Genomic DNA, 27,280 nt, shown 5'->3' with positions numbered 1-27,280 from the left:
TACTTTAAAGATGACTTTTCCAGTTATGGGCTGGACACCAAGGCTCAGCCATAGGGATAGCTCCGTAATCACAGACACAGGCAACGAGAAAGAAGAAACGCGCATCGAAAGTCTGACGATCTCCAAACCCACCAAACCCAATGGACCCATAAGGTCTCTGCCTTATGATTAAACTTGTCGTGGGGAGCTTCAAGCTTTCCTAAGCACTGTTGTGAGGGTGTAAAAATATCCAGAGTTTTTAAGCTACAAACCTGCACAACGTATACCTCTTCTCGGCCACTATACCAGATTTCAAATTTTCGATGGTCTCCTTTCACGTTCTCAGTTATTCCAACTGCATTCATCTGCAAAGAAAACAGAATAAAAATTACGCATACTACAAATCTTTCCATCTTTTCCATGATGCAGACATTTTGCAATGTGTTAAACAACCCTATTTTCAYTCAGCTGAACACATTTCATCACCAATGTTTACTTTGGTAGCAACTGAAAGTCATTACCTGGCCTGTTCCCCCGGACTCTTGTCCACCAGCTTGCTGTGCTAGGAAAAGCCTTCTTAAGCTTTTTCACTCAGGAATACAYGGGACTAACTGAAAAGTCATTTCATACTTATTTCAGCATGAAATTCCCAGATGAGGTATATGAAAATTTAAGAAGCCCAAACCCCCAGTCACTCTCATTTCAAGCTTCCAAACCATTCCAAGTGGTTACAATGTAGTTCTGCCTTACACCCACTTGTCTGCATAATAYGTCAACCGTAAAGCTTTAGCAAACTTTGTAAGCTTTACAGGAGAAAGGTAGTATAAATTAGAATGAATTCAGCAATTAGCTAAGAAAGACCAATCAGAAACATGAAAAGTAAGGTAAAGGAAGTGWCTGGAGATAAGAGAACACCACAAGCTGTGAACTTTTCATCTCAGACTGATCTAGGTTAACCACAAAGCAGAAGTATAGGCAATTTAAGTCCAGTTCACCCATGAAGTATCAAACTTGGCTTATCCTCATGCCACATCTGAATTAATGAAGCTTCGTATTAGAGTTGCGGTAGTACAAGGAAAGTTCTGCTCTGAGTCCTCTGACACTGGACTGCTGCTCCCTCRAGGCTCCCGTCCAGAGGCAGGACCACATCCACCTTACGGCAGAGGTTTGTCTCTAGTAAGTTGGCCAGCAGTTAACAATCCTTAGGATTGCAGAATTTGCACATTTTCATAATTAAGGTTTCCTTCTAGTGAGGTCCCTGCATACTACATAGCAAGTTGCTTTTTCATACACGTTATTTGTGCCACCTTATTGTTCACCTACTTGCTGAATTCTGTGCCTCATTCTTTCAGTGAACTTCTTTGAAATCATTTTGTGCAGTACACAGTTCCTTCAGGAACTTTAATTTAATGTCCCTTGGTCCCTGACCACCCCTGCAGTTGACACATCGTCTCCAGGGTTTTGAAAGAGGGGTTAATTTTTGGACACTCAGTTTGATGTGCTATAAACCTTTCAGAAAAATCAGTAGACAGACGTTAAGCTGGATGTGGCTGAGCACTCCTGTGCCTGGGTACCCGTTATCGCAGACTGCTTTGGGTAATTTGGCTGGAAGGACCAAAGGCACAAACAGTGCAGGGCCTAGAGAGCAGCCCAGCTGAATCAGCAGCTCAGGCTATGATCTGAGACCAAAAAACTCTTCGATAACAGGAGACCTCTGATCTGTCTGCTGAACATGCCATGCAATTACTGCCTCATTGAAAAATACTTTAATACCTGTATTGCTTCTTATTTAAACCATAGTTTGCTAGTAAGTCAAATATGTAAATATGTTTCAAACCAGATCTAATAACTATGGTATCATATATCATAGGATATTCAAGGGATTGCATTAGATAAATCTAAATACACAAATAAAGGCTTGGAAAGAACAGCAGTTTAGTGTTGCTGCAACTCTTTGTTAACAAACGCATACTCAGAGCTTTTCTTCTGGAAGATGGAGGTCTACAGGTTAGACCACCTGGGCAAACGTTCTGTTCATAGCTGCTCTGTCAAGAGTCAGCACCTGTTATCAGCGAACGGCCGCAGGAAAAATGAAGCAAGTTGCTAATTAGTTTCCTTCATTTCTTCCCTGGTATAAACAGCAGAGCTCTTCTGAACTTCTGAGAAAGCATTTGCCTCCAGATTTGGAAACGATCATCGGCCACTAGGAATCAGTATTACGCCGCCACTCACTGCCTTGCATCTCCCTCTCTCAACACAATCCTCTATATTCACATTTCACAAAATTCTCGCAATCTCCCCTGAACATGAGGACTGAGATTGCAAGAAGGTGAATAAAGCCAGGGACCATTTGCTCATTCACTGTTTCATATACATCAGCTTCTGTTCAAAACCAAGCGTGCTAAAATCTGCAGCATAGGCTTGGTATGAGGGCCTAAAAATTTCAAAAAAGATTTTGCCTGAGCAGTGTATTTCCATATTGCCTTAGAAAGTCAGATTGGGCTCCAGTCTCATTTTAGTAACAACTATAACACTATGCTGTTGAAATGGTAGCCCAGAAAGCACCTTACACAAATGCTGCAATTTCCAATTACGTGCATCTCTTTGGCATGGCCGTGTACACTGGGGCTTCTGCAACGCTGCCCAGACATCAAGATATTTGAAACTGTAGTCTGGATTATCTACTATGAGGATGCAAAGGAAAGTACCAGGAATAAATATATTATAAAAATGTCTGTTCGTTCATCTTAGTATATTTTAAAATTCTATTTCCTCCCCCTGACCAGGATTTACTGTCCCTTCAGCTGTTGGTTCACTGCATTGCAGATTAAAGTGGGTTAGTTTAAAGCTCTGGGATGGCATTCATCTGCATCACCTTCTGTGGTGATAACAGGCAGACTGATTTATTTTGCATTGCAATGGGCTAGGAACATGCACCCACGAGTTACTGAATCTCAGGGATATTTACTGGCTACCTTACATAGAGAGTAAAATATTATCCTGAGACTTGAAAAGGTACAGTTTTCAGACAAAGTCTTTTTTTTTTTTTTTTAATGTATGTCCAGTTACATGGCTTCCACTGAATAGGCTTCTCTCATTCTAAAACCCTGGAACACATTCTTGCAAATAAAAATAATTCTCTGATACTATCACGAATTAAACAAATGTCAAGCTCCAGAATTATTACTTCACCCTCAGGGCAGCAATTCTGAAAACATATGTACGTTCATGTCATCCTGCAGAATCCATGCATTCTCTAATCACCAACCTTTCATCTTGGCAAAGCAAACAGCTGGAAAATGAGCTCTCCCTAGGCAAAGACAAGCACTGGCCACATTGTGTGGGCTATCAAATGCTGGGTTTTCTCCTCCAAGAAGGCCTGCCCCATAGAGCCTCTTCAGTTCTTTCAAAAGCACATATGGTAAAACAAGTAATACAAGGAAAACAAGCTCTCTAGAAACAAAATTATGCTGTTTGGGAAAAAACCTTTAAGTGTCTAAACATACGGCCTGGGATATATTTTTAATATACACTTTGTAATGTGCACTAGAGCTGAACACACTTATCTACTATCACTCTTTAAGGCTTTGTGACTACTGGTGGCACCTCTCTCCTCAAGCCCCACTGAAACCAGGGCAGCTCTAGCATCAATGCCTGAAGACTCAGCCTCCAAGCACCCATTTTTTCCATTCTAAGCTATACCCATACTGTTTTTATAATTAATCAAGAAAAACAAGGCAGAGTACTGAGACAAAACGATCACAGGCCCCAATAGAAGTGGTTATCACATACAGTATGCCAGAAGGTCTCTTTTAGAGGAGCAGTTTGGGATTTTTATTGATAATGTTTGGCGTTCATAGGCTTCGGACAGTTGTTTATATCCCTCATGTTCTGCCGTAGGCATTTTTTTTCATCTGATAAATATATTTTTGGCTGCAATTAGAGCCTACCAAAGGGGGAGGGCAACAGGAGAGGAAGAAGAGGGTTTTTTCCACGTAGCCTCCAGCCATGCAGCTGGGGAATGGTGGCTCGGGGGCTGGGCCATGGCAGACCCCAGGCCTGCCAAGACTTCAGCAACACAAGGTGCTGCTGTGCTCCCTGAGGCGGCCTTCAGTCATGGGAGCCCTTGCAGCTTATTAAAACCAGCAGCTGCTTCTTCATGGAGACAGCATTTCCATCGGGATATTACAGCTCTTAGTAGAAGAGAACAAGCCACTGTATCTGTTACCACAAAAATATTCTCTGGGTTCTGAAAGTTATTGATTTACTGTATGTACACAGTAATGACTCCAACTGAGAAGTTCTTACTTTCAAAAAGTGCTTAAAACTGTAAGATGAGGTTTTATCATATCCATCTCCATGATCCTCTCGCTTCTTGCAGAACACTAAGGCTTTCTCATACAGGAACAGATGCCTCTGCATTGGCTTGAACCTGGCAAGATCCTTCATTTTTGTTGGACCTTTTCGGTGTCCTGTCCAAACACTGAAAGATCCTTGCATCAATACTTTTCCTAGTTCACTCAAGTCCCCCTGGTGAGAGGATGACAAATAAGGAAAAAAAAAGTTGTCAATTAAAACGTAACAGCACTGTCCAAACAATAAAGGGCAATGGGGTCGACCCTGTTCCAAGGCACGTCTCTCTAAGAATAGGTCTTCCTGGAAGCATCAAATGATCCTTTTGGGAGTGATGGCATGAGGTCAGGAGGGAAGCAGAGGTCTAGGACACAGGGCTACAGCTTCTCTATGTGAAGGGATACAAGACAAAAACTGGAAGGACTAAGAAGCTAGAGAAACTTGCCTAGTACCTATGGGAAGGTCTAAGGACTCTGGATAATGTATTTCAGTGGGAGAGGGTAGATGAGACTTGACCTGAACTGAGGTCTATAAAGATGGGAAGCAAAGGACACCTCAAGGAAGCTAGGACTGGGACAAGCAGCTTAGAAAGCTGCCACCTTCCCCAAAGCCCTAGCAGAGACCACTACTTCAATGTGCAAGGATGGAAATCAGCCTCAGAGACAGTATTTAAATGAGAAATATTATGAAGATACCCCAGACTGAATTACAAGGTAAACCATGAGAGAACTAAGGTGGATGATGGAAAAATGCTGTCTAGAACCATAAATTTTGGCAAATTTTGCTACCATGAAATTCAGCATGTCCTTTGGACACAAATATTTTCCAAACCCCCAAAATCAGACAGAATACTGGTTCCCATAACAGCTTCTTGATCCCATTCAGTTTGAAACTCTCTGTTCCAGTATAGTTTTTAGCTCATACATTCTGGGACTCTGTCCATTCCCCCGACATCATCCAGCCTTGTACAAGGTCTCTAATTACCCAAATCTACTCACRTCATATCCTGTTATTGAAATCTGATGCATAGAGTCATTGACTGACTTTAGCAAATCCAACATTGCAACAAGAGCTTCTTGAAGTTCCTGAACTCCATCGCAGCTCGTGCTGTACTTTAGCAGCTCCTGAAAATAGAAAGGTAAGAGCATGTGTTTGGAGTTGAACAAAGCAGACTTTTCCATCTCACCCAAAGTTTCCGATGYCCAAGAGCAACCTACACTGTGTGAATTTCTTTTTTCTTATGTCACTGGAAAAAAGATGCATTCTAAAATGCAGTCAGTATTAGGTGTGGAACACCTGATCACAAAAGCATGTCCCATTTTTTCTGAGCTTCCTTAAAGATGGCATTGGGCTGGAGAGTTTCAGCAGATGATTATCTTCAGACTGACAGACACAAGGAAGGGATTTTATAAAATAYAGAGTCTTCAAGTCAGCAGACAGAAGGCACTGTTTGGAACAATACCATTCACATAAAGTAACTAATTTCAGATCTCCTCTCCCCACCTACAACTTCATGAGTACTCATCCTTATTCAAGTAGACAGAAACAGGGGTTCAATAATCCTCTGAGGTCACCACCCTAGTTGTCTGTAAAGTGGAAATAACAGCATTACCCTGCCTCAGAAGGGTGACACAAGGATGCACGTGTTAMAGATTACAGGCACTATAAGGCCTGTGCTTAGGCACTACCTAAGCAGAAGAAGAGATGCATCAGTATAGTGTATGTCATTCATCAGGCCCTTACGACCATCTGTCGTTCACTTTTCTTAGAAACGTTTCTGTCACTCTGCATGGGTGAACAAATTCAAACTGTCTTTTCCCCCCATAAAAACAGCTTGCTAAAAGCCCCTTCTCTTTTTTCAGGTATGTGAATTTTCATCCTCACTGAATGTCACTGTATGGAGGGCCAAAATAAGCAACATGTACTCTAGGTTTGGTTTACAGGTAATCTTTAATTGAAAAAGAAAACATAACAAAAAAAACAATTCTATGTCCAAATGTCCTTTCAAAGTAGCATCTGACATACCTTCAAAAGTAACTGGTATTTTGTCAGGCGCTGCACTGGTTTGAGCAAGTAGGAATCCAGGCCAAGTTTGTGTTCTAATTTTCTTTGGCATTCCTGGAACAAAGAATTCATGTTAAGTAAGCTCTACATTTACTACCAGCAGTAATACACATAACAGTATGACTAACACAGTTTGAAAACTTCAAAGATCTCATGTAAAAATGTCCTCTAATGCCATGGTAACTTAAAAAGTTTTATAAAACCATCTAAAATAACATAACAGAATGCGCTGCTTTAGACTTCTCGTATGCAAGAGACTCCAGCAGGTATGTGAGGCATCCACGCAACGGCGAACAGAACACAACGCGAAACCACGGGAGTGCTGAGGACCACGCTTAGGGTGAGCGAGTGCCCCGGGGTGACGCCTGCCTTGCTAGAGTTACGCGGCTCACCTGGAAGAAGATGCTTTCCGAACACTGTCGCCACAAAGACTCCGAGCGGGGCTTATTCTGACAGTATTTCTCATACATCTGGAAATCCTCTCGCTGCAAGGGAAGGCAGAAAGGCAAGTCTTAAACACGCGCGTACCAACGTGCTGGGCAGCTAGATAAGGCAAGCACCAAAACTGCAAATCTGGTTTTAYTCTGCTGCCAACCGAAGGACTGTAGTATCTAAAAGCCAGCGAGCTTGGATAAAAAAGCCGCTGCTGACAATGACGGGGCTGCTCGCAGCAGACCGTGGTGCAGCCGCGACTGCTGCTTTCCCCCACCTGCTCTCTCCACGCAATGGTGTTGCCTGCCTGGCTGTTGGTGTTTCGTACCAGAAACATCTTATTCGACCGACATAACTGAAATCTTGCAGTGTACAAAGAATCTGGAGAAACACTGGCCTTAAAGTCTGCTTTATATGTGAAAATGGATTCACCAACCCTGTCTAGGAAACAAAATCCCACTCGCTCGGGCGCTCCCAGGCAGCCTTCCAAACTGTGCAAGAAAATTCTGTAAGAGACGGGGGAGAGACGAAAGGCAGCTGTGAGCAAGGCACTACTCGGGCATCTCATCATTACAGGAGATCAGTGTGATACCAGCGGCACYGTACTTGTTGTGGAAGTCGTATATCTCTGGCATGTTCCCGAAGAGGATGTCCTTCCTGTTCCTCAGCACGGGCGGCATGAGGAGGACCATGGCCGGGTTATCCATTTCAGCTCTGTAGCCCTGCAGGATGCAAGAGGGGTTCATCACTCAATTTTAAGGCATGTCCTTGCAGGCACAAAAAAAGGGATGTGAACGGACTTTCAGTACAACCCTTTTTGTTCGTTTGTTTTTTACACTTAAGCTCCCTTCTTGTAGCTCTCCACACCTCAGTCCCTGGGCACCTGGGGGTCGCGGTCTGGAGGAGGGTGCTTGGCATGGCTCCCGCGGGGCCGGCRAGCCTGGCCTCGCTCCAGAGCGATGTGGCGGGGCAAGGGGCAGCCACTCTCCCGTGCCCCGGCAGTTAGGACTGCAAGAGCCCTCTCGTACACATGATAAGGCAACAGGACAGGCAGAGGGGACCTGAATGCAGCTCCGGTCCATGGGGAAAAACCACACTTCCCTCCTTTTAATGATAAGCACACATGCACGGCTTCTTGCTGTGTTTATACCTTAAACAGTTACCACTACTACGTGCACACACAACAGGACGAGCACAGCTGCACACGCACAGTCGCACAGGGAGGCACCATCCCCTGCAGAGCTGCTCTCTACCCACGTAAGCAAACTGCAGCCACTTACTCCTCACTGCAGCCCCGCTGCGGGAGCAGTCCTGGAGGAATACTTGTCTAGGTTAAACACATSTGCTGTTATGACCGTGGGACACGAGTGACAACTTGTTTGTAAGGGATATGCAGTTACAGACAATCTTGCAAGAAGTGGCCTACAAGGTAATTTGTTACAAGGCAAATAGGGCTTGAGATCAAATACCAAAATCAATGGGCTTTTTGTCTTACAGAAGACGCTTTCTGAACACCAGGATCCTTCTCCCTGATTCCTGCTGTCTAAGGTTTTCTCCCTCTGTTGCTGTATCTGCCTCCTGAAATCACAGCCTTTTCAAAATGAGGGACTTCGCTAAGTAACAGGCAAGAGCTGTAAGAAACCTTGCTGCACTACAAACTGTTATGCAGAACTGGGAAATAGTGCAAAGCTCCCTGCGTTAAAATCACATTACTGCACCAATGCAAAAATAGTTACCTATTGGGGTAAAACCCAGGAAAGATACAGTAAGCTCAAAGGAATACAAAAGCTAACTGTGAGATAGGAAAGAGCCAGAGATCAGGACCATCTCTGCAAAGAAGACACTAGAAAGGCCATTGACAACAGCTCATGCAACCCATGACAGTCACCAAACAGCACAAAACTGAGCCCCTTAGCACGAATTAGAAAGGTAATCATCCATATTTAACCACTGTTTGCAGTGGTTAAATAAAGTAAATAAAGTACAGTTATGTAAAACAACAGTATGTGAAATTATAATCTGGTTTCTAAACGAAGAAACGTGCTCTGTGTGTTCATGAACCTCACAGTACTAAGGTAGAATCCTTCCAAAGACAAAATACAAGCTTCTCTCTTTTGTCTTCAAAAGGTAAAAGAAACCAGAGAACATTTTAAAATCAGCTTTTTTGTACCTTTTTCCAATCATTGATAAAGCCAATTATTAGTTCATTTGTGTGCAAACAGAACGCTTCTCCTTCATTCGAGATGAAAAACTTGTCCCAACACCAACTGTTCCTGCAGATGCCTCCAAGTCAAAAACGATAGGGAGAAAATCTGAAACTTCCTGACTACCTAGGGATCTGACAATTTGGCAGAAATCAACTCAGTCACTTTTTTGCTTAGTCTGACAGAGTGGCAGGTGCCCTTTTGTACAAGTCACCGGGGAACAGCAGTGAGGGATCCGACGTCACTCACCGTCAAAACAGTGAACAGCTCCTCCACGTACACTCTCTCCGTTTCTATAAGCTCATTTATGACATGGCTAAAATAAAGAAAAAAAAAAAGAGAAGTATGTTATTTTTGTATCTCTCAAAAGAAACCACAGGAAATCAGTGAGGGTAAAGAAGCCCAGAATATATCGTAATCTAATTAACAACCACCGTAGAGATGACAGAATAAATAAAAGTGCGACAGACGACATCCAGCTCTGGCTGGAGGAATGTAAGGACAGTGTGCAAGCACTGACCAAAAATAAGCATTGCTTTGAGTACCTCTGATTTAAATAGGGTGACAGCTTACCCTTTCAGTATATCTAAGTTGTCGTCACTGTCTGAAATAAAAGACTGCAAAGAATTCCGCTTTTCTTGATAATCGTGCATTACTTCGATCTAGAAGAGGAACAGGAGGCGTTAGAAAGAGCCGCAGGGAGGTCACCACCGAGGCAGGGGCAGCCCAGCCCGAAGCAAACGCAGCAGCTCTTTGGGGAAGGAYGACACAGGCTGGCTTTTAGGAAATCCTACGTGACAAACAACTTCAAGCGGTCACAGCATGTAATGCGTAGCCAAATATTTCCAGAAATCACTCTGCTACATTAAAATCTGAAAATACTGATAACGTAATTCATTAGCGCAGAGATCAGAGAACGGTTTCCACAGGGGAAATAACGGCAGATATGGAGTTCCCTTAACAGGCATCACTGTTATCCAAACAAATCATATGGATATGAAAGGATAAATACTATATACATACACACCTATATATATATACACATATATATACACACACACACATACATTTATATGTCCAAAAAGTCCAAAAGCTATGCTCAATTTTTACAAGAGTCTGATCTAAGATCTTACCACATAAAAGTTATTTGAATTTCACAAATAATTTTTACCTTGCGAGAATTTTGAGTTTTTCTTGATGTTTTCTTCCCAGGGAGAGAGAGATCAAATGAAAATTTCAAACTGGAATTAAAATCCACACCTTGAGTAGAAAAAAAAACATAATTGCATAATTTATATCTATAGTGAAACAGACAGTTCAGAGAGCAACTATGAGCTCACCACAAAAGTGGGATAGATTTTAAGAGTGAATAATTAGTTAGCTAATACTAGAAGCAAAATAACAAAACAAAAAGTATCTCAGAAACAATACTGAATGCCATAGTCACATAGATGGGCATGAAGGCCATAAAGTAAAAACTAATTGGGAAGAACAAAACATCCATTAAGAGAATACTGTAATCAAAACCTAACAAAGTCTGTAAAGCCTCTGCAAATGATAGAGACTAGTAAAATAAAATAAACTACCACAAGGAACATCACGTACTGGGTTACTGGTCAAAGTCCTTTATGAATGTAGGCCAGATGCTCAGCTGATGGCATAAACTGTTTCTCCCAGTATAGCCAGGACACGGTGCTGCCACGTGGACATGGGGACTAGCACTTCCACGTGGCTTCCCCACATCCCCCTCCTTCTGCTAAAGTCGACCTATAATTGTGAGCTTTTGTCTCATGGGTGTAGAGCATTTACTTCCACATACTAGAATGGCCTAAAATATTAGAAATGACTATATGAAATTCTCAGAAAGACCAAAAATAAATAAGTTCTGATGTGCAATATTCACCTTATTTATGAATTAAAAAACGAGCCAGCAAGGAAAAAAAAATCAAGCAGATGAATCAAATATCTTTCCATTTGAGTGGAAAAAAAAAAAGGATTGCAGCATGTAAGAACACAAAAGTAGCACATTAATCTAACGGCAGCTGCGTCTAGGTTAGACAAAGTTGTGAATAGTACTGATGCAGAAGAACCACCTTTTGTGAAGCAATGAGCAAAAGATGTAAGGAGAAAAACTGATGCAGAGGAATGGAAAGCGGCATGGAGAGCAGGTGCCCCATCTTCAKCATGGGCTGCTACAAGATAAAACGATTACAGATTATTACACCAAAGAGGCTTTAAACCTCCACTTGTAAACATGCCGAATGGAGAAGGAGGGGTGAGCGCTGGGGAGCAGACCGGAGCCACGCATGGTGCCTGCCCCAGCACTGCCCAAGGTGAGAAGATCCAAAGGAAATTAGGATTTAGCAGTGGTCCTACTGGGAGGCTCCCACTGCGGGGAGAGGCAACACGCATAACAACTCAGACGAGAGAGAGTCATCAGATGTAGCTCAGTGTTTTGTTGCAAGCCCCTGGGGGGAGAAAAGCTCCTGCCGTGACCATGCTGTTACTTGACTACAGCACCCCGACTCCACTGCAGCCTCTTGTACCGCTGCTGCACATCTTGCTGTGTTTTATGGTTCAGGACAGGGCATTTTTATTCCTTATTTCCCAAAAGTGGTTTCAAAATTAGAACCACACTTATCAGGCTGGCTTCAAATCCAGAACAAACAAGAAAGAAGAAACGCCTCTCCTTAGATAGAAAAAGAAGGAAAAAAAGAGAGGAAAGAAAGAAAGAAAGAAAGAAAAAAAGAAAAGAGGATGAAAGAACTGTGCCCAGAGTTTATGGTTTCAATCCACGGTTTCAATCCGTGCCATAAAACCCAGACATCTCAGAGGGTTCTCAGCAGATCCCAGCACGCGTCTTCGACAGCGTACATCCCACCAGCAGGCCTACGGCATTCTGATCTTTTCTGTCAAACGGAGGCCTTTTTAATAAGATCTCTGGGCATGATACATCCAAAGTAGAGCCTTTTGTCTTTAACCTCTTGCTGGCTATGCCCATTTCAAGATGCTTGATCATGTCTTTCAGGAACGTGATTAACAGAGGATGCCTGTGCGCTACCAGTGAGCGAGCGTCTCTGCTAGAAAAATGTGCAACCCTTAAAGCAAGCGCATYGAGTAGGTCCAGCGCATTGGTGATGGTCTCACAAAAACCATCCATTTACCCCTGTTCTTTAAGTCAATGACTCCTTCTTCATTCTTTCCTGTAAGTGGAAAGCTAAAATACTTGCAGTAGGAAAAGTGGGCTATATTTTAGTTTTTTGAGACTCAGAGCTTCCCTCCTGGTTTGAGGACARGTTCAGAGGGCAGTGTGGTCTCATGAATGTGGTGTTGGGCACATCCAGAAGGAAATCTGGGATTTATTTGCAGCACTGGTCTGCATCTAGAGCGGCTTAATTCCCTTCTCAGAATCTAAGTGCATTCCCCTCCCTTCACTGGCTTGATTATGTACATTCATAACTCCCTGAACTGGAGTTACTTTTACTGGTTACAGAGTCACCATAACCAATATTCACCAATTCATCCTAAGCATTTTTGTATTAAAGCACTCTTAAAGYGTTTGTTTTATGCAGTCAGATCACTGAATTTAACACTGCCACATAACTTAGCACATTCCTGGTTTTAAAAATATGAATGTTACTTTGAAATGCTTTTAAATTCTGATATATACAGGGTATAGTAAGAATGTAAGCTTTGATTTTATAATTCAAAGACAACATTGTGCCAAATCCCATCACCAGAATCTAGGCAGAACATTCAACAACCTTCACTCACCAGAATTTGTACCTYTATGAACATTAATTATTCCACAGTTTGGATTTACGGGAGACATTTTCAAATATTCAAAGGGAATTACACTTCTGACTTCTCATTTATGTTCAYGAGATTCGAGTCCCCCATTTCTCTAGGCTCCTCTGCAAATGCCAGTCTAATTTTATGTCAGTTCCAGCCCGAAAAAAAATTARAGAGACTGTTAAGGGCAGCTTTTTGATTTAGAGAATAAGTTTGCCAATAAATTTATAAATCTTGCCCTTTTGCCTGTAGTATTAATTCACCAGTTCAGCCCAGCAGGATGCTAGTGAAGCAGAAYCAGAAGTATCCACCGTTTATGGCTCTCTTTTCCCTGAGCAAAAAGTGTAAATAGTTATCACACAATCAGTCCCAATSAAGCCAGCCTGAGCTGCAGAAGACATTTGGTAATGCATTTCTACAGAGGGAGTGGAAAAAACACTGCATTCATTTTATTTGGTCATCTTTGCCCATACTATGTGGCCACCTTATAAAAACAAGAAAATACATTAAGAAATTTGGAAGCGCCATTATTTGGAAAGGTGTGCAGCACCACTAAGAAACCTCCGGAGTCCTGCCTGTAGCTGTGAAGGACATCCGGAGTCGACACAACGTCACGGACCTACACTCAGCCATGCGCTCTGCATGAGACTTCTACACCACTTTCCTTACACAGAAATGGGAAGCTGAGGCACAGAAATTGAAAGGATGATCAATTAGCTCGTATTCATTCAGCATTATACAGCATCTCTGCCATCCACCAGAAAAGTCTGGTTGGTTCCTMAAAACCTTAGTCTTACTCTTCCCGGCTCAGAGCAAAATTAACTTCTGAAGATACCATAAGTTTAAAATATTTTACCGTGTTTGGGAGAGAATAACGGTGATTTCGATCTTGGTGGATTTTCTGGGCGAGGGGCTACCAATTGGACGGGCCGCACATGTTTATCCAACAGCTTCTTAAAGCAAGACTGGCGATTCTCGAACATGCTTCGGACGTTTTCAAGCTTGACCTGCACTGACTGTATCTGGCACTGCAGAGAGTGAAAAAGATTCCCGTGATCAAATAACTACTGTTATCTTGCACTTTGACCCAAAACAGAGAAGGTAAAAGCTGACAGCACTACAACAGTCTGATCTTACTTTTTCTTATGTGATGAGGAAYTTGAAGGGTTACTTACCTTTAACTCAGATGTTAAGACTGACTCAAAATCGTAATGMAGGGCTTGGGGATCAGAGTTTAAGTAGGGCGAGGAGCTTTCAAGAAATCTTTCTATGTCCTGGAGAGCTTTCTGAGCGCCTTCTTTAGACTGGCATTTATCCATCTGCTGGTTAGCGAGCAGGTAGGCACCTTCATCACAGCACTGCAGGGCCTGATAACAGCACAAGGCAAAATAGAGGAGCAGAGACAGTGAGCAGCACCCCCTACTAAACCCAAGTACCCACAACAAATATCTATCATACCTCCAGACCTGTATTTTGAATTTTAGTGCAGCTAAAGATCTAAGCAACTGTTGCATTTTGATAACAAGAGGAAAGGCTGCATTCTTCTGGAGGCTGACTGCATTCCTCAGCATACCCAGCCAAGTTCTGCTCTCATTCCACCTGGAGAAAGTCAGTAATATGACTGGCTAAAAAGCAGAGTTCGGTGCATAGCTGAAYCATATGATAAACAGTCCATTATTTTATCCAACTTAGAAAGTTGAAGGGGAAAACTAGAGCTTACAATGTGATAGGTGGGTTTCTTGAGATAAATGCCTGCCTCAGTGCAAATCTGAGTTGTGAGGAATAATCAAAATAATTGCATTCGTATTTTTAACAAAATATGCAATTTAAATTGCAGTTTAAAGTTCTGCATTTAATATACGTAAGTAACAACTGAATGCCAAGCTCAGGATTCAGTTAACACTCTCAAACTGTAGCACATACAGGGTCATAACTTTGCTGCTCCTCTCAATTGCTTCAAGCATAATACAGTCCTGTGCCTTCTGGCCTAATTAGTGTGTATTTTCCTAAATTAATTTTTGATGCTGATTAAGATATCAAAGAGCAGTGGAGCTGCATGACTCCACTTCCATGTCAGCACACAGCAGCTGGACATATCTACTGATCTGTCATCTTATTATACAGTCAGCTATGTTGTTTCTTAATAAGTCCCTAACAAAAAAGGGCCTGGAGCTTATCTAAAGTGTCACCTCTATTGCGCTGAGTTTAAAAACCTCGTAAGTCAATTAACACATGGATGCWCCATGAAAGAAAGCGTGAACAACAACAGCAGTTGAACTTATGTGTCTGGGTGTCTGGAGACACCTACCTCTTTCTATTGACTATTTTCAGTACCAAGGGATACTTGTTTGAAAACTGAGTCAGCTAAGTGAGGGGCAGAGCAGTCTCCCCCCCCTCCCATGGAATGCTTTCCGGACATGAATTGCTGAAGCAAAGTTGCAAATTTTAAACAAGATGCTTCTAGCTAAAAAGTGGAGAGGCTAACCACATGGAGAAGCTAACTGCTTCTCAAGGTGCCGTATCTCTGCACTTTACCTGCTGAAGGCGGGTATGAAGATCCAAGGTCTTCTGCAGTTGAGCCTGCTTCCTTTTGATCTCATCCGACAAGACGTCAGAATGGTGCCGCAGCTCATTGCATTGCTGGCAGATCAAGTTGAGCGCGTAGTGATGATTTGCTGCTAGCTGGTGCCCATGCAGTATCACCACCTGAGCCTTCCCTATCAGGTCCTTCAGTAACAGGAAGAGAAAGAGCCGCACGTTTAGTGAAATAATGACAAAATAAATATCTACAAATAACTACATACACTTTCTCATTTTACTTGATTTCGGGTATGTAGGGAAATGATTGCCACTAGGAGTGGCCAGAGTGGGTGGTTTATGCAGGATACAATGGCACCCGTTGTCTGGAAAAAAAGAAAAATCACTATCCAAAAGGAGGAAAAAGAAGAAAACAGTATTTCACCTAACTAGTTATGCCGTGAATGGTTGCTGGCTATGCACTGCTGCCATTTCCAAGAACAGCACTCTAAAAAAATATCTCTAATGCCCAGTTTAGGCACACCATCCTCWTGAGCATGAACAGGAACTGAGCAGTTAAGTTTTATAGTGAAAACAAACCTGGCTGTTTGTAACAAAGCTTGATGCAAAGACCATGCTATCTTACATGTACATCTTGGTCTGTGTAATGGCTGTTATTATATCTTCTCCARTACTGGCTTTCTGTTGGGACTGCTTCCCTGTTGCATCTACCCTGCCCTGCTTTTTCTTCCTCCTCTCATTCTTGAAAAAAACTTCCTCCAAACAGCCAAAAAGCCTTAGACCTTTCCTCCATGGCTCTTATTTTCAAGGAAGCCTCCAGGGGCTGTGCCTGAATCCCYCAGGATTTCTCCTCTGCAACAAGCACATCCCTTTACAGTAGCCACAGTCTCAGCCAGGCTCCTGTGATTCATCTCTCTTCACTCTTCTTTCAGCTACATCTCTTAGCCTTCATCCATATGTTATGTTCAAATCACAGACACTTCATGATAGCAACTTTCTTGCCTTTCCATGTGCCTGTTAACAAGTCTCTGGCTATTAGCATAGCTAAAGCACTTAACATATAAATAATTCTTCTTCCAGCTCATTAACTCCCACGCCTGCCCTATGTTCAGACATTCATCTGATCTGGATTTTCATGGTGGCTAAGCAATTTATTTTAGCTATGATAATTAAATACCCTCTTCCTGGTTTGCAGTGTGATAACAATTTTGCTGCACAGAGAAGACAGACGCGAAACCAACACTTCAGTGCAGCTACTTACCACTGAATGACACTAGAATCAGGCCATCTCAGAAAACATCTCCTACCACAAATACAGAATGTGCCTCTTCTTTTTCATTAGTGCATCTTTCCTATGGAAGATTATCTCACCTGAGCCATACCAGCTAAATGACCCAAGTCCTTGAGCCTTTGTTTCACTTGGGAGACACTATCTCCAGTGTCAGGCACTTCTGCTTGCTGACCCGTTAAAAATTCAATGGCGTTCTTGACCTAAACACAGAAAAGAAGGATTACTGCAAAACGATACAAAGCACAGGCATAAAATCATTCTCAGACCAAAAGTTAATCACATTATAGCTACGACTGCTAAATGCAATAATAAAACTAGAGCCCAAGAACTAATTTCTAATTTCAAAGATGCTCCTATCTGTGAAATCTATGTGGCTGCAGGGCAGTGAAATCTAAATTAGCTCTGAATGAGGAAGCACAGCGGTCTTCCCAGTTCAGCTGCCCTGCTAGTCAGTGTCAAGGAAAAGCAGCGTAAATCGAACACCCTCAAGTAATTGCAGACTTAACTGGTTGAGAGTCAGATCTGATTAATCTAGTTACCTCAGCACTATGTGCTGAGAAGGACTCTAAAAAGCATAAAAACTCTTTCCTCTCACCTTTTTTTTCCCTTTCCTGACTCTTCCTTCTGCCAAAAAAAGTAGTGCATCTAATCATACCTCTTGAAAACTTTGCTCAAACTTCCACAGTTGTAAATATTGTTCCATTTTTAACTGGTGTTTTTCCCAGAAGCCATCAAAAGCAGTCTCCATCTCGCGCAGCTGACCAAGTAACCTTGAGTACAGAAAGAAGAGAGCACAAACAATTTGCAAAGAGAGGACAAGGAAAGGAGAACAAGCCCTAGAGATACCACCTGTTCAGGCCTTCTGGGCCTAAGCTCATCCCTCRCTCGAATTCAACAGGCACGTATGTGTGGCTTGTGGAGCTCTCAGAATGAACCTGAATGAAATCATCATACAGATGAAAGCATCTATTATTATCTCCATTTCATCTGAATGCTACCCGAAAGCCTCGCACTGGAGAACACTGCATCTGCTCACAGCTTCATCACAGGAACAGGCAAACAAAGCAGAGGGGGGCCGAGCCACTGGACAGAAGTCACTCGGTAATTTGAGGGGTTTCGAGTAGCACTGCGGTATCTTTGTCTGCATCTTTTCCAGAGCYGACCTAAACAGCACCCCAACCGTATGCAGCTTGAGTGTTTTCCCTCAAAAATCATTCAAAKAAGCAACACTTGCACTCACCGATTCACAGTTTCCCAGTCCCCGGGTCTCTCGCGGTGCTGGTCCTCACTGCATTCACTGAGGTCAGGCTCTTCTAAATTGCTTAAAAGCAAGTTTCCTTCTTTTTTGACTGCTGTAATATCTTCCTGCATAACACAAAACATTGTGGATCAGATCTCTTTTTGTGAGTTAAGTCATCTCACGTTTCTCCCGCTGCCTCAGTTTCCCTGTTACGAAGCGCAGCAGCAGCAGTGTATGAGACCAGAGGGCCCCGGCGGACGCCCGAGCCCCCGAGCCCCGGGCCAGCCCTGGGGCCGGAGGAGGCCACGCCGCAGGCGGCATGCCTGGACCCACGGTGCCACTGCCCCCTCTCARCACCCCTCATCTCCAGAGTCCTCAACTCTCCTGCGTTACAAAGCCTTTTCTTGTAGCTACACTAGCCCAACCATCAAACAGGCGTTAACTTGATTTTTTCCCATTCAGTATATCCAAAGAGGTTAATGCCTTAGTTACTCTATTTAAGTAATTTTTTGTCACTTTTTTCACTGTATTTGCAACTGGCTTCTGTTCAGGTACATAACTGAACGTAGCTGTTCACAGCTTCCTAAATTGTTCTGATCTGCTCATTACTTGCATGCAGGAATCAGCTGTGCCAATCTTTTGGTTGTCATGAGAGCTACCCAGATCCCATGTGTTGCTGTCATTGCAATCTGTGCACAGTTTCTCATCTACTTTCATCTTTTCTGATCTTAGAAKGAAACAGAAAAAAAAAAGCCAATGGACTTCATTTCAGTCAAAAGACAAAGAATGGTTTTGATATTTTAAATYAACGGATGAGGTATTAAAAGCAACAGATGCCTTGCACTGAGTGCTGCTGTGCTTTATATGCTAACGAAAACACACAATATTTTTCATTTCCCCACAGAGAAAAGTGCATATTACCAGTCTGTTTATATACAGGATTAAGTTCCCTACCTGATATTTGCTTTGGATATAGTCCTAAGCATAAAGTCTAAATCCAACATAGAGCAGCACACGTAGCTGCTGTGTTACTACACCTCTCTCTGTTTTTAAAGAAGAAATAGAGGCCCATTTGCTGTGTCCRTAATTATACTTTGCATACACATGCACACACACGCTGTGGGACACCACACGCTCTCCAAAAACCTTCGCCCCGGATGCTCTCTCGAAGCAAGGCAGCCTCGGTGAGCCCCGGGGCACCCCGCAAGGTGCACGCAGCAAGCGCCAGCGACACGTGCTCCCAGGAAGCCAGGCTCCCAGGAAAAAAAAAGGGTAAAGCGCAGAGATGGAGCGCGCTACAGGCACCAACTTCTCTGGCTGGGAAGCAGGCGGCAGCTGAGGCAGTTTGCTGGATGTTGGCATGGTAATTTATTTGAATGAAAGGCAAATGTAAGTGTAACATACAGAAATAGTCACGCTGTGTTTTATTTTGTCTGTCAACACATACACACGCCTGGGAGAGGAGGAGGAGTGAGCATCAAACAAGCCGGCATGAGAACGCAGCGGTCCTGCCTTGCCACACGAACAGCCGGCTGACTTCCGACGTGACGTACCTTGAGCTGGTAGTACTTCTCGGTGCGCAGCGCCAGGATGCGCTCGATCGAATACATGTCCTCCGGTAACTCGGTCTCCGCCAACTCCGTGCCAAAAGACTGCAACATCTGGGCAATTTCCTTCACGGTTAGTGCAAAACTCTCTATTGCCTGATAGGAGACAAGCAGCGCGGTCAGCTTGGGATTCAGGATATTCCTGAACGTCCTGTGTGAACAACCTGCATGGTCAGCCCACGCAGGGAACCGCCTCCGGACAACAGGGCTTGGAGATACATCTGGCTTCTTGGTGATAGATGTTTCCAGCTCTGCAAGCCCAAAGAGGGGGTCACGAAGCAGCCTGGMGTCATGGCCACCTCCTCTGCCGCTTCACCAAGAGGACGTGGGACAGCAGTGCGCAGAGGAGCGATTCCTCACCCGTTTAAGAGGGTGATGTAGGGGCTCGGGACGTGTCTGGGAGAAGAGACAGTGTGTAATGCATGGGTGGGCTAGCAGTGGGCACAAGGTGTCAGGACGACCGTGCGTGTTTTCCTGGACCCTCTGCAAAATGGACACTTACCTGTTATTTCCACCTCTGTTCTAGAACCTCAACATTTTCTTAGATTAACTTYTAACATTTTTGTCATTCTAACAGCTAAAGTGTGAGAGCTACACTGCTGATGTAACACACTGTGCAAAAAGAACAAAACCAAGAATGAAAAATTTAAAAACTCATGAARGTGACAGCACACCAGTGTAACTGGGCATAAACAGCAGAGCAGCAGCTTAAACCCTTCCCGCAACAGTATCTTGCCCTTTTGGCTTCACACTGAGCTCCACATCTGCCCGTGTGGATGATGTTTCAGGACAGGGAGCACAAGAATCAGTCTGGTACATGTTTTCATCAGTGTTTTGCCCTGCTGGGAAGGTAATTGGGAACGAAACCTGTCATTAATCTGAGAACAGATAGCATACAGCAAACAGAGACGTGAGGCTACAGAAAGAACAGAAATTCATGGCAAGACAGAGCTCAGGGAATTAACTGTCTGATTCCAYAGAGATCCTGGCAATATTGAGGGAAAATTCTTGCAAAGGAACAAAAAACCAGGAATGTTTCTGAATTCAGTCAATGTGCAGAAGCACCCCTACTACTCTAGTTCCCCAAAACATTTGTGATATTAATTACCTAAAGCAACCTTATTAAAAAGAAAAACAAACCAGAATTTACCATTATGGGAACTCTAATATAAAGATTTAAGAAGGTGGATCTTCTGGGAGCGATTTCCAAAGGAGCCTACAGGAGCTAATCACTGAACTCCCTTATAAACCCACTGAGTGCTCAACTCCACTGGACTCCTTTGCAAATCTTATCCGAGAAGCACAGTTGCTGCAAGGGTTACTTTCAGCCACCCAACGCCGGACGCCTCTTAGGAGACGCGTCGGCGGGGCTGCTGCTCTCACCACCTTGAGGACCAGGCCCTACCCGTGCCGTGACCAGCCGCGAGCCCCGCGCCGTGCACGCACCGTTCTGAAGATGACCCATTCGCTGTGGCAGTACTCCAGGGTGCCTCCAAACTCCGGCGTCAACTGCTTTTCATCAATGTAGGTCAGCAAATCGCTAACCGAGCTCAGCATAACCACCTACAGACAAGGGAACTGGTTAACTAAGCATCACTTCTACTCAACACACCAGTCAAGCCTGGAAATCTTTTATGTATCGAAATAACTGGGTTTGCTCTAAATATTGTTCAACAAGAGGGCTTTCTTTCTATGCTTATGGCTTAACATGGCTTTTATTTTACGTTTCACCCTTTTTTTTTAAGTCAACTCTGATACCCCAGGTGCTTTCTTCCTTAAATGCAAGGTACAGTGAGAAACTGCAGTACCTGACTGAGGATCAGAGTCGAAAGCAATGCTCAGACTTGGGTTTTTAAAAGATRATTTTTCCGGTCATCTGGAAAAATACATAAGTTTTAACACCTCTTGAAGTAGTGGCCAATTTCATATGAATACATTTTCATGAATTTTTGTGTGTCTTGATCTTTCCTGTGATATGAAACATGAATTTTTAAAACTGTGCAAGTGATGATCATTTTAGAGTGAAAAATGCACAGTCTGTGAAAGAAACTAAAGAAAATTCTAAAGAAAAAAACAATTGTGCTTCCTGAGTTTATAACGGTATCAGCCTCGGATGCTCTAAATGAATATTTCTCTTTTCTTAACTATTCTCGCTAGGTCCTATAATCAAGGTGGCCTTGAAACCTTCTGAAACTTTCACCTGAGAATACAAACCCATTTCAGCTGCTATTTCAGAAATAAACAGCATCACAATGTCCGTAACGTGTTTACACTGAGATGAAAGCRGTAACTACAGGTGGCATTTAGAGCAAAAACTTCACAGGATGTGTCACCGGACATTAAACAACAGTTAATTCCTGGGCACCGTTTGCTCCTCCGCGGAGGCGTGCAGCTGGCAGCAGGGCACGCCGACAGGCTTACGAACCCACCACCCACTATCCCGGACGTGCTCTGCGGGGAAATCTTTGCGCTAGGGAGGGGGACAYGCTGCGAGAGCGCTTTGGTGGAAACACGGCATGAGGGGAAGAGGCGCTCCAGTTACTCCAGACGTAACCGCCGGCAGCGCGCAGACGCTGCCGCACCTCGGGCTCCTGGTGCACAGGCTGTCCCTGTGCGTCTGGGGGTGCATACCGGTAATTTGAGCAGAAAATCCTCCTGACTAAACCGAAATCCAATGTCAGTGAAGGTGCGCTGGAAAAACCCGGTGGGACGAAGAACCATCACTAAGTGCAGACTCCCTGGGAAAGAGGCCTGCAAGAGAAGAGAGATGACTATCAACCCGGGCATCTGACAGGTCAAAGCGACTCTTTTCAAATGCCTACAAAAGAGGAGGAAACAATCAACTTTATCGGTTCTTCTTTCTCTTGACTGCCCCTGACAGCACGCAGGTTCAGTTTACTGCCAGCCTTTTTCTCACGTTTGTCGGCTCTAAGGTGGACGCCCAGGACAGGGAGGCGCCCCGCACTCCATCTGCCTTGAAGGGCCATTGATAATAAACTTTAAGACTTTATATTGTGCTCAGCACTGTAAATTAGGGAGATAAATTACGATTTGGCAGGGAACAGAAGGCTGGAATGTCAAAGAAAATAACAGATAGACCGGGAATACACCATTTATTCCCAGATTTGCTAATCATCTCATAACTGCATCAAGCATAATCTGCCAGTCCTTGGTAATTATCAGGCAACATTTAATTTGTGGTAGGAACTTGGAATTTCCTGTCTGTGTTCCTAGAGCCTTTTTTCAAGCATATGGTTGGCAGGTGCATTTTTAAATAGAGCAGTGAAAAGTGTGCTTGCAAATGAAAAAGAATTTTTAAGGAACTAGGAGTCATACCATTAAATCATGGAGAAGTGCATGAGGCAAAGACCTGAGTTAATTAAGAAGTTATGTATTTTCTCTCAGATCCAGCTAAGCCAGGATACATCTCTCCATATATTCCCCCTTACTGTTTTTTTTTTTTTAATTCAAAACTAAGAACATTAAAACTGTCAGGCATGACCTCAGGCTGGGACTGGGCCACCCCAGGACGATGCACTGACCACCGTCAGCCCATCGATGGTGGTGGCTCCTCTATCAGCAATGGCCCTTCTCCTCCAGCTTGCAGACCTAGCTACATTGGTGTCCCGGTGCAGCACTCCTTTCTCCACTGCAAAGCAGGGCTGTGAGCTGGCCACATAGGAAGATGATAGTAGCATCTACACCAGGGGTGAGAGTAATGAACTTGTTTAGATATTTTGCACTGCAGGGCACTTMATCTCTGCCTTCAAAACATGGATTACTTCCATAAACATGCAATTAGTGTTTTTCAAAAAAGCCATAAATTACAGCTGAGCTCTGACATCCCTGAAATACACTGCAATTCCCTTGCTGCTTTTTCTTTCATAGGAAAGGTCTGGCTGTAGCTTCTGTTTCCTACAACTCAACTTACCAACAGTGACTTTTAGGATCAAATAAGCTACGTAAATTCAATATATTGATTTAAAGCTATTTTAAGYAAGTGGAAAAAGTAAAGAATTAAAGTGAATGAAGTGCCAAATTCATAGCCTCTTGAAGTCAACAAGAACTGTGCCAGGGATAAAGATTTGGCATTAGAACCAAGAGCAAACCACTAAATACTGAAAAAGTTTCTGCATGCTCCAGGCCCTGGACGCTGTATCTCAGCACGGCACAGCACCTGCTTAACACATATTTATAAAACAGCCACCAGCCCCAAGCACACAGCGAAGGCTAAAGCTGCAGGAAACCTGAGCAACCAGCTCCCGTCCTGCTCAAACCTGCAGCTGGGCCAGATACCTGAATCTGGTCGTGGAGTCACCAAATCTTTGCAAACTCCGAATCAAACCTTGTCTAAGACTCTTAGATGATTCATGTTACTTAGGGCTAATAGGAATTGTTTTTCCCATCCTATGAAATTTTGTAATTTCAAAGCATTCCCCCCTCCTGTTTCTAGACAAAATTGAAATCTTTCATGGATCTTTCACACAACCACAACACCAATATCATGTGCACGAGAGGCTGCAGGAGATCCAGGTTCAGCTCCTGCTTCAATTCCTATTTAATTATGTATAAAAAGAAAATCAGCTCTCACACAAGACAACCATGTTAGGCTATGCGACAGACTAGTTATAGGGCACTGCTGGGTCTGAAGAAAAGCACATCTCTGACATTCTGCCCAGCTCAGGAATTTAAACCTGAGCTTTCCATGTTACTGGAGAGCAAGTCATCCACAGGTTACTGGAGATTTCCAAGGAGTTGGAGATGTTTCCTCACTTTCCAAAATTGAGCAAAAGTTCCACCTGGGATACAGATAACCTTTGCTGAGAAAAGCACAACCAGAACTGGCAGTCTTGCAAACATTTGGAATTAATTGAAAATTTACAGCATAAATACTTCACTAGAAAGTTTCTGGCAAACTCAGCACTCATTCTCCAGGCTGGCCCAGAGAAGTCAGCTGCCTYTCCTGCCTCACCACGCTGGCTGCCTGTTGGACTCAGTAAATGCTGCTATTACTATTTCTGGTCCTGCTGGATGGTCCTTAACACTCTTCATGCTCCAGTGCACCGCACAGTATTAAGAAGCTCCTACAGGAGACCGGCTGGTCTGTGTCTACAGCAATGCCATGCCTGCCCTGTGTCTACAGCAATGCCATGCCTGCCCTGCAGAGCTGCAAGGCTTTCCCATGCTATACCCTCGCTCCAACCCCTTTTCTCTCATAAGCCTCACATCGCAGATTAGTGATTGCCCCGTGAGCATTTCTCTGCAAACAGCACAACAGCAACAGCCATCAATACAGTTTCAAGTTATTGTCAAGGAGCCGCCACAAGCTGCAAACAAACGGGAGGATGTGTTGTTTCCGACAGGTCTTCTCTGTCCAAGACAGGCCCTGCACACTCTGACATTAATGGTCCAAACTGAATTTAACTGATGCCCTTTGAGACCCATAGTCTTACAATGCTTTGAAGGAGCTTGGAGGAGGTAATTTTAGGCCCTTCTGCAYGGTCATCAGCCCATCATAGCTGAATCCCACTGTGAAGTCCCAAAGAGTTTGAGGAAAGCCACTGTTTCCACCTCAGAAACCCGAGAGTGTGTTCAGACCCCCAAACTTCAGGCTCCTACTGTTACCTTCTCATGAAGAACGTATCAGGAATATCTTTGAGCACCAGCCAGAGACGCATCCTGCYTTGGTCTTACCTTACTTTCCCCTCGAATCACCCATTAATTCCCATTTAATCTTACTTATCATTTCAAGTAGCAGTAAGTCTGTTTTGCCCTTTCTTTCCTTCAAGTTGTCATTTCAATTGYGTCATTCCTGCACAGAGCAGAATCCATGGAAGCCAGGGCTGGACCTCTGAACCATATCTCCTTCTGAGAAGCTATGGAGTACAGACCTCTCCGTGCTTAAGCCCTGGGGCAGGAAACGTATAGCTCCAGAAAGAGTGACCAGTGGTTAGGTGGCACTGAGTGCCAAGAGTACTCTGCAAGAGCTATAAGGTGTTAAGCACCTTGGGGCAGCAGAGGTGCTTCTGGTCACCTTGAGTTTTGTGAATGCAGGATGCCAACATGTTCCACACAAAATACAAAAAGAGACCATAATCTGACATTCATATCGCTCTGTCACATCTGATAGACAGGCAAATTCTTCTTCGATATAACAAATCTTATGTCCTATATATGCACAGCTGTATCCTTCTGCTACCTGATATGTTTTGCCCTTAGAGGTAGCTGCATTTGCAGGACAGGTAATTCGATTTTTGTTTGGTCTAGAAAATGTTTGGGGTTTTTCTGCTGATCTTATAAGATCAAGGTCAGCACTTATGGGTAGATTAAAAAAAAAGAAATACAGTTTTGCAGATGTTACCTAATGTATTTCAAGAATAGAAAAAAACAAGCAAGCAAGTGAAGAAAAAAAACTTGCAAGAAAACAACTACCAGTCAAACTGTATTCTATGCCCTTTTTCAGAAAGTAATAAGTAAATCAATAAGAATATAGGCCAGTAATTCCTCAGATACACATTCCCAAAGGGATTATATCTTTTTTGATCACTACTAAAATTCTAGTTCTTCTAAAAGCTGAAGTCTAGAGCAGTTACCTGCAGACTTAACTCTAATTATTCTGAAGGTAATGCTGGAAAAAGCCCTTCCCTGTAACATATTCAAGAAAGTAAAGGTAGAAATCTTATCTTAGCTTATAGTTCATATAACATTAAAAAGAACCTTGTGCATTTGACAAATTCAGTGATGCATAATAAAGAACCTAAAAGTTAGGTTCCTTCCCTAACCTTAACCCTTTACCCTCTGTTATTTCTCTGCAGTGAATCAGTAAAGATAGAAAACTATCAGCTCAATTCCAACAAATCAGACAGTCRGCAACACTTTATTCCTACAAACTCACTGACAAAAGATCACGTTCAGAAAATTCCTCGAGTTCTGAGAACACAAACGTTCAGACCTTAAGGCCCCAGTCCAGCAACTTGGTTAAATGCACGGTCAACCATAAGCATGCAGGTTAGCCCTGATATAATCAACGCCAATGAGCTGTGCTAATGAAGCACAAGAACGGAACATGTTGAAAGCATCACGGCTGCTATCTCCTTTGTGAGCATCTTATCCTAACCACACATTTAATGTGGGTTTGAGGAATCCAGCTTGCAGGGCATATCTCTCCCCCGCAGTTCATGAGGACATTTGTGAGGCTGGAAGTCAACAGACCTAAAGAAAAAGTCCTATCTGCCAGTAAGTTCATTTCTGAACAGAAATTGAAGAAGCTACCGGYCCTTGTACAAACACTGAAGTTAATGACTTTCTTCTGTCCTTTAAGGGAAAAGTCAAACAATAAAACAGCCAAGTGCTGCTAGGGTGAGCTTCAACTTCCCTTAGAGCTAAACTGAAACRCCAAAACGTTCTGCTACCTTTCTTCAGCTGGCTGCATAATTAACCACTAAAGATACTGTTAACGTAGCTAGTGAACAAATGCTTTGCACAGCCTTTCTCTGAGAAGGGGTTTCGCTGACGGTAAGGATAATACGCTAAACCTTTCCTAAGGTATCTCTGAGATGCACTCCGAACGCCCAAAGCCAGTGGTGCACAGAGATGACGAGAGGCGCCTGGGTCCCCCCGAAGAGACGTTGCTAAAAATACTCCCGGAGATGCTCAGCTGAAATCATGCTGGCCCGAACTCCCGTCTCCTCCATTTTAGCGCGCCCGAGCAGGCCGGGCTTTGCGGCAGCCGGCGCGGCCGCGGCCGCCCCGGCGCTGCGCTGCCGCCGCGGGCGCAGCC

The 27,280-nt window shown here is 43.6% G+C and overlaps 1 protein-coding gene across 2 annotated transcripts in view; it reads right to left on the bottom strand.

Annotated features, from left to right (window-relative positions):
- Window positions 1-27,280, bottom strand: part of MCF2 (MCF.2 cell line derived transforming sequence) — a 45,603-nt gene that overhangs the window by 10,776 nt on the left and 7,547 nt on the right. For both annotated transcript variants that reach the window (XM_085325453.1, XM_085325452.1), the window contains 19 exons: window positions 22,132-22,251; window positions 20,947-21,063; window positions 19,447-19,596; window positions 17,894-18,018; window positions 17,309-17,423; window positions 16,734-16,853; window positions 15,360-15,551; window positions 14,000-14,191; window positions 13,681-13,852; window positions 10,204-10,292; window positions 9,606-9,694; window positions 9,282-9,348; window positions 7,435-7,550; window positions 7,265-7,334; window positions 6,789-6,881; window positions 6,358-6,450; window positions 5,331-5,456; window positions 4,288-4,509; window positions 252-344 (listed from right to left, as the gene is read on the bottom strand). In XM_085325453.1, the coding sequence (XP_085181579.1) occupies window positions 252-344; window positions 4,288-4,509; window positions 5,331-5,456; window positions 6,358-6,450; window positions 6,789-6,881; window positions 7,265-7,334; window positions 7,435-7,550; window positions 9,282-9,348; window positions 9,606-9,694; window positions 10,204-10,292; window positions 13,681-13,852; window positions 14,000-14,191; window positions 15,360-15,551; window positions 16,734-16,853; window positions 17,309-17,423; window positions 17,894-18,018; window positions 19,447-19,596; window positions 20,947-21,063; window positions 22,132-22,251 (2,361 nt within the window). The remainder of the gene's footprint in view (window positions 1-251; window positions 345-4,287; window positions 4,510-5,330; window positions 5,457-6,357; window positions 6,451-6,788; window positions 6,882-7,264; window positions 7,335-7,434; window positions 7,551-9,281; window positions 9,349-9,605; window positions 9,695-10,203; window positions 10,293-13,680; window positions 13,853-13,999; window positions 14,192-15,359; window positions 15,552-16,733; window positions 16,854-17,308; window positions 17,424-17,893; window positions 18,019-19,446; window positions 19,597-20,946; window positions 21,064-22,131; window positions 22,252-27,280) is intronic.

This window comes from Rhea americana, unplaced genomic scaffold (genome assembly GCF_003343005.1).
Source record: "Rhea americana isolate MKP2758 unplaced genomic scaffold, rheAme1 scaffold_98, whole genome shotgun sequence".
In the NCBI taxonomy this organism is placed as follows: Eukaryota; Metazoa; Chordata; class Aves; order Rheiformes; family Rheidae; genus Rhea; species Rhea americana.
The sequence above is the reverse complement of the archived record's forward strand: the minus strand, read 5'-3'. Positions and strand labels throughout refer to the sequence as shown.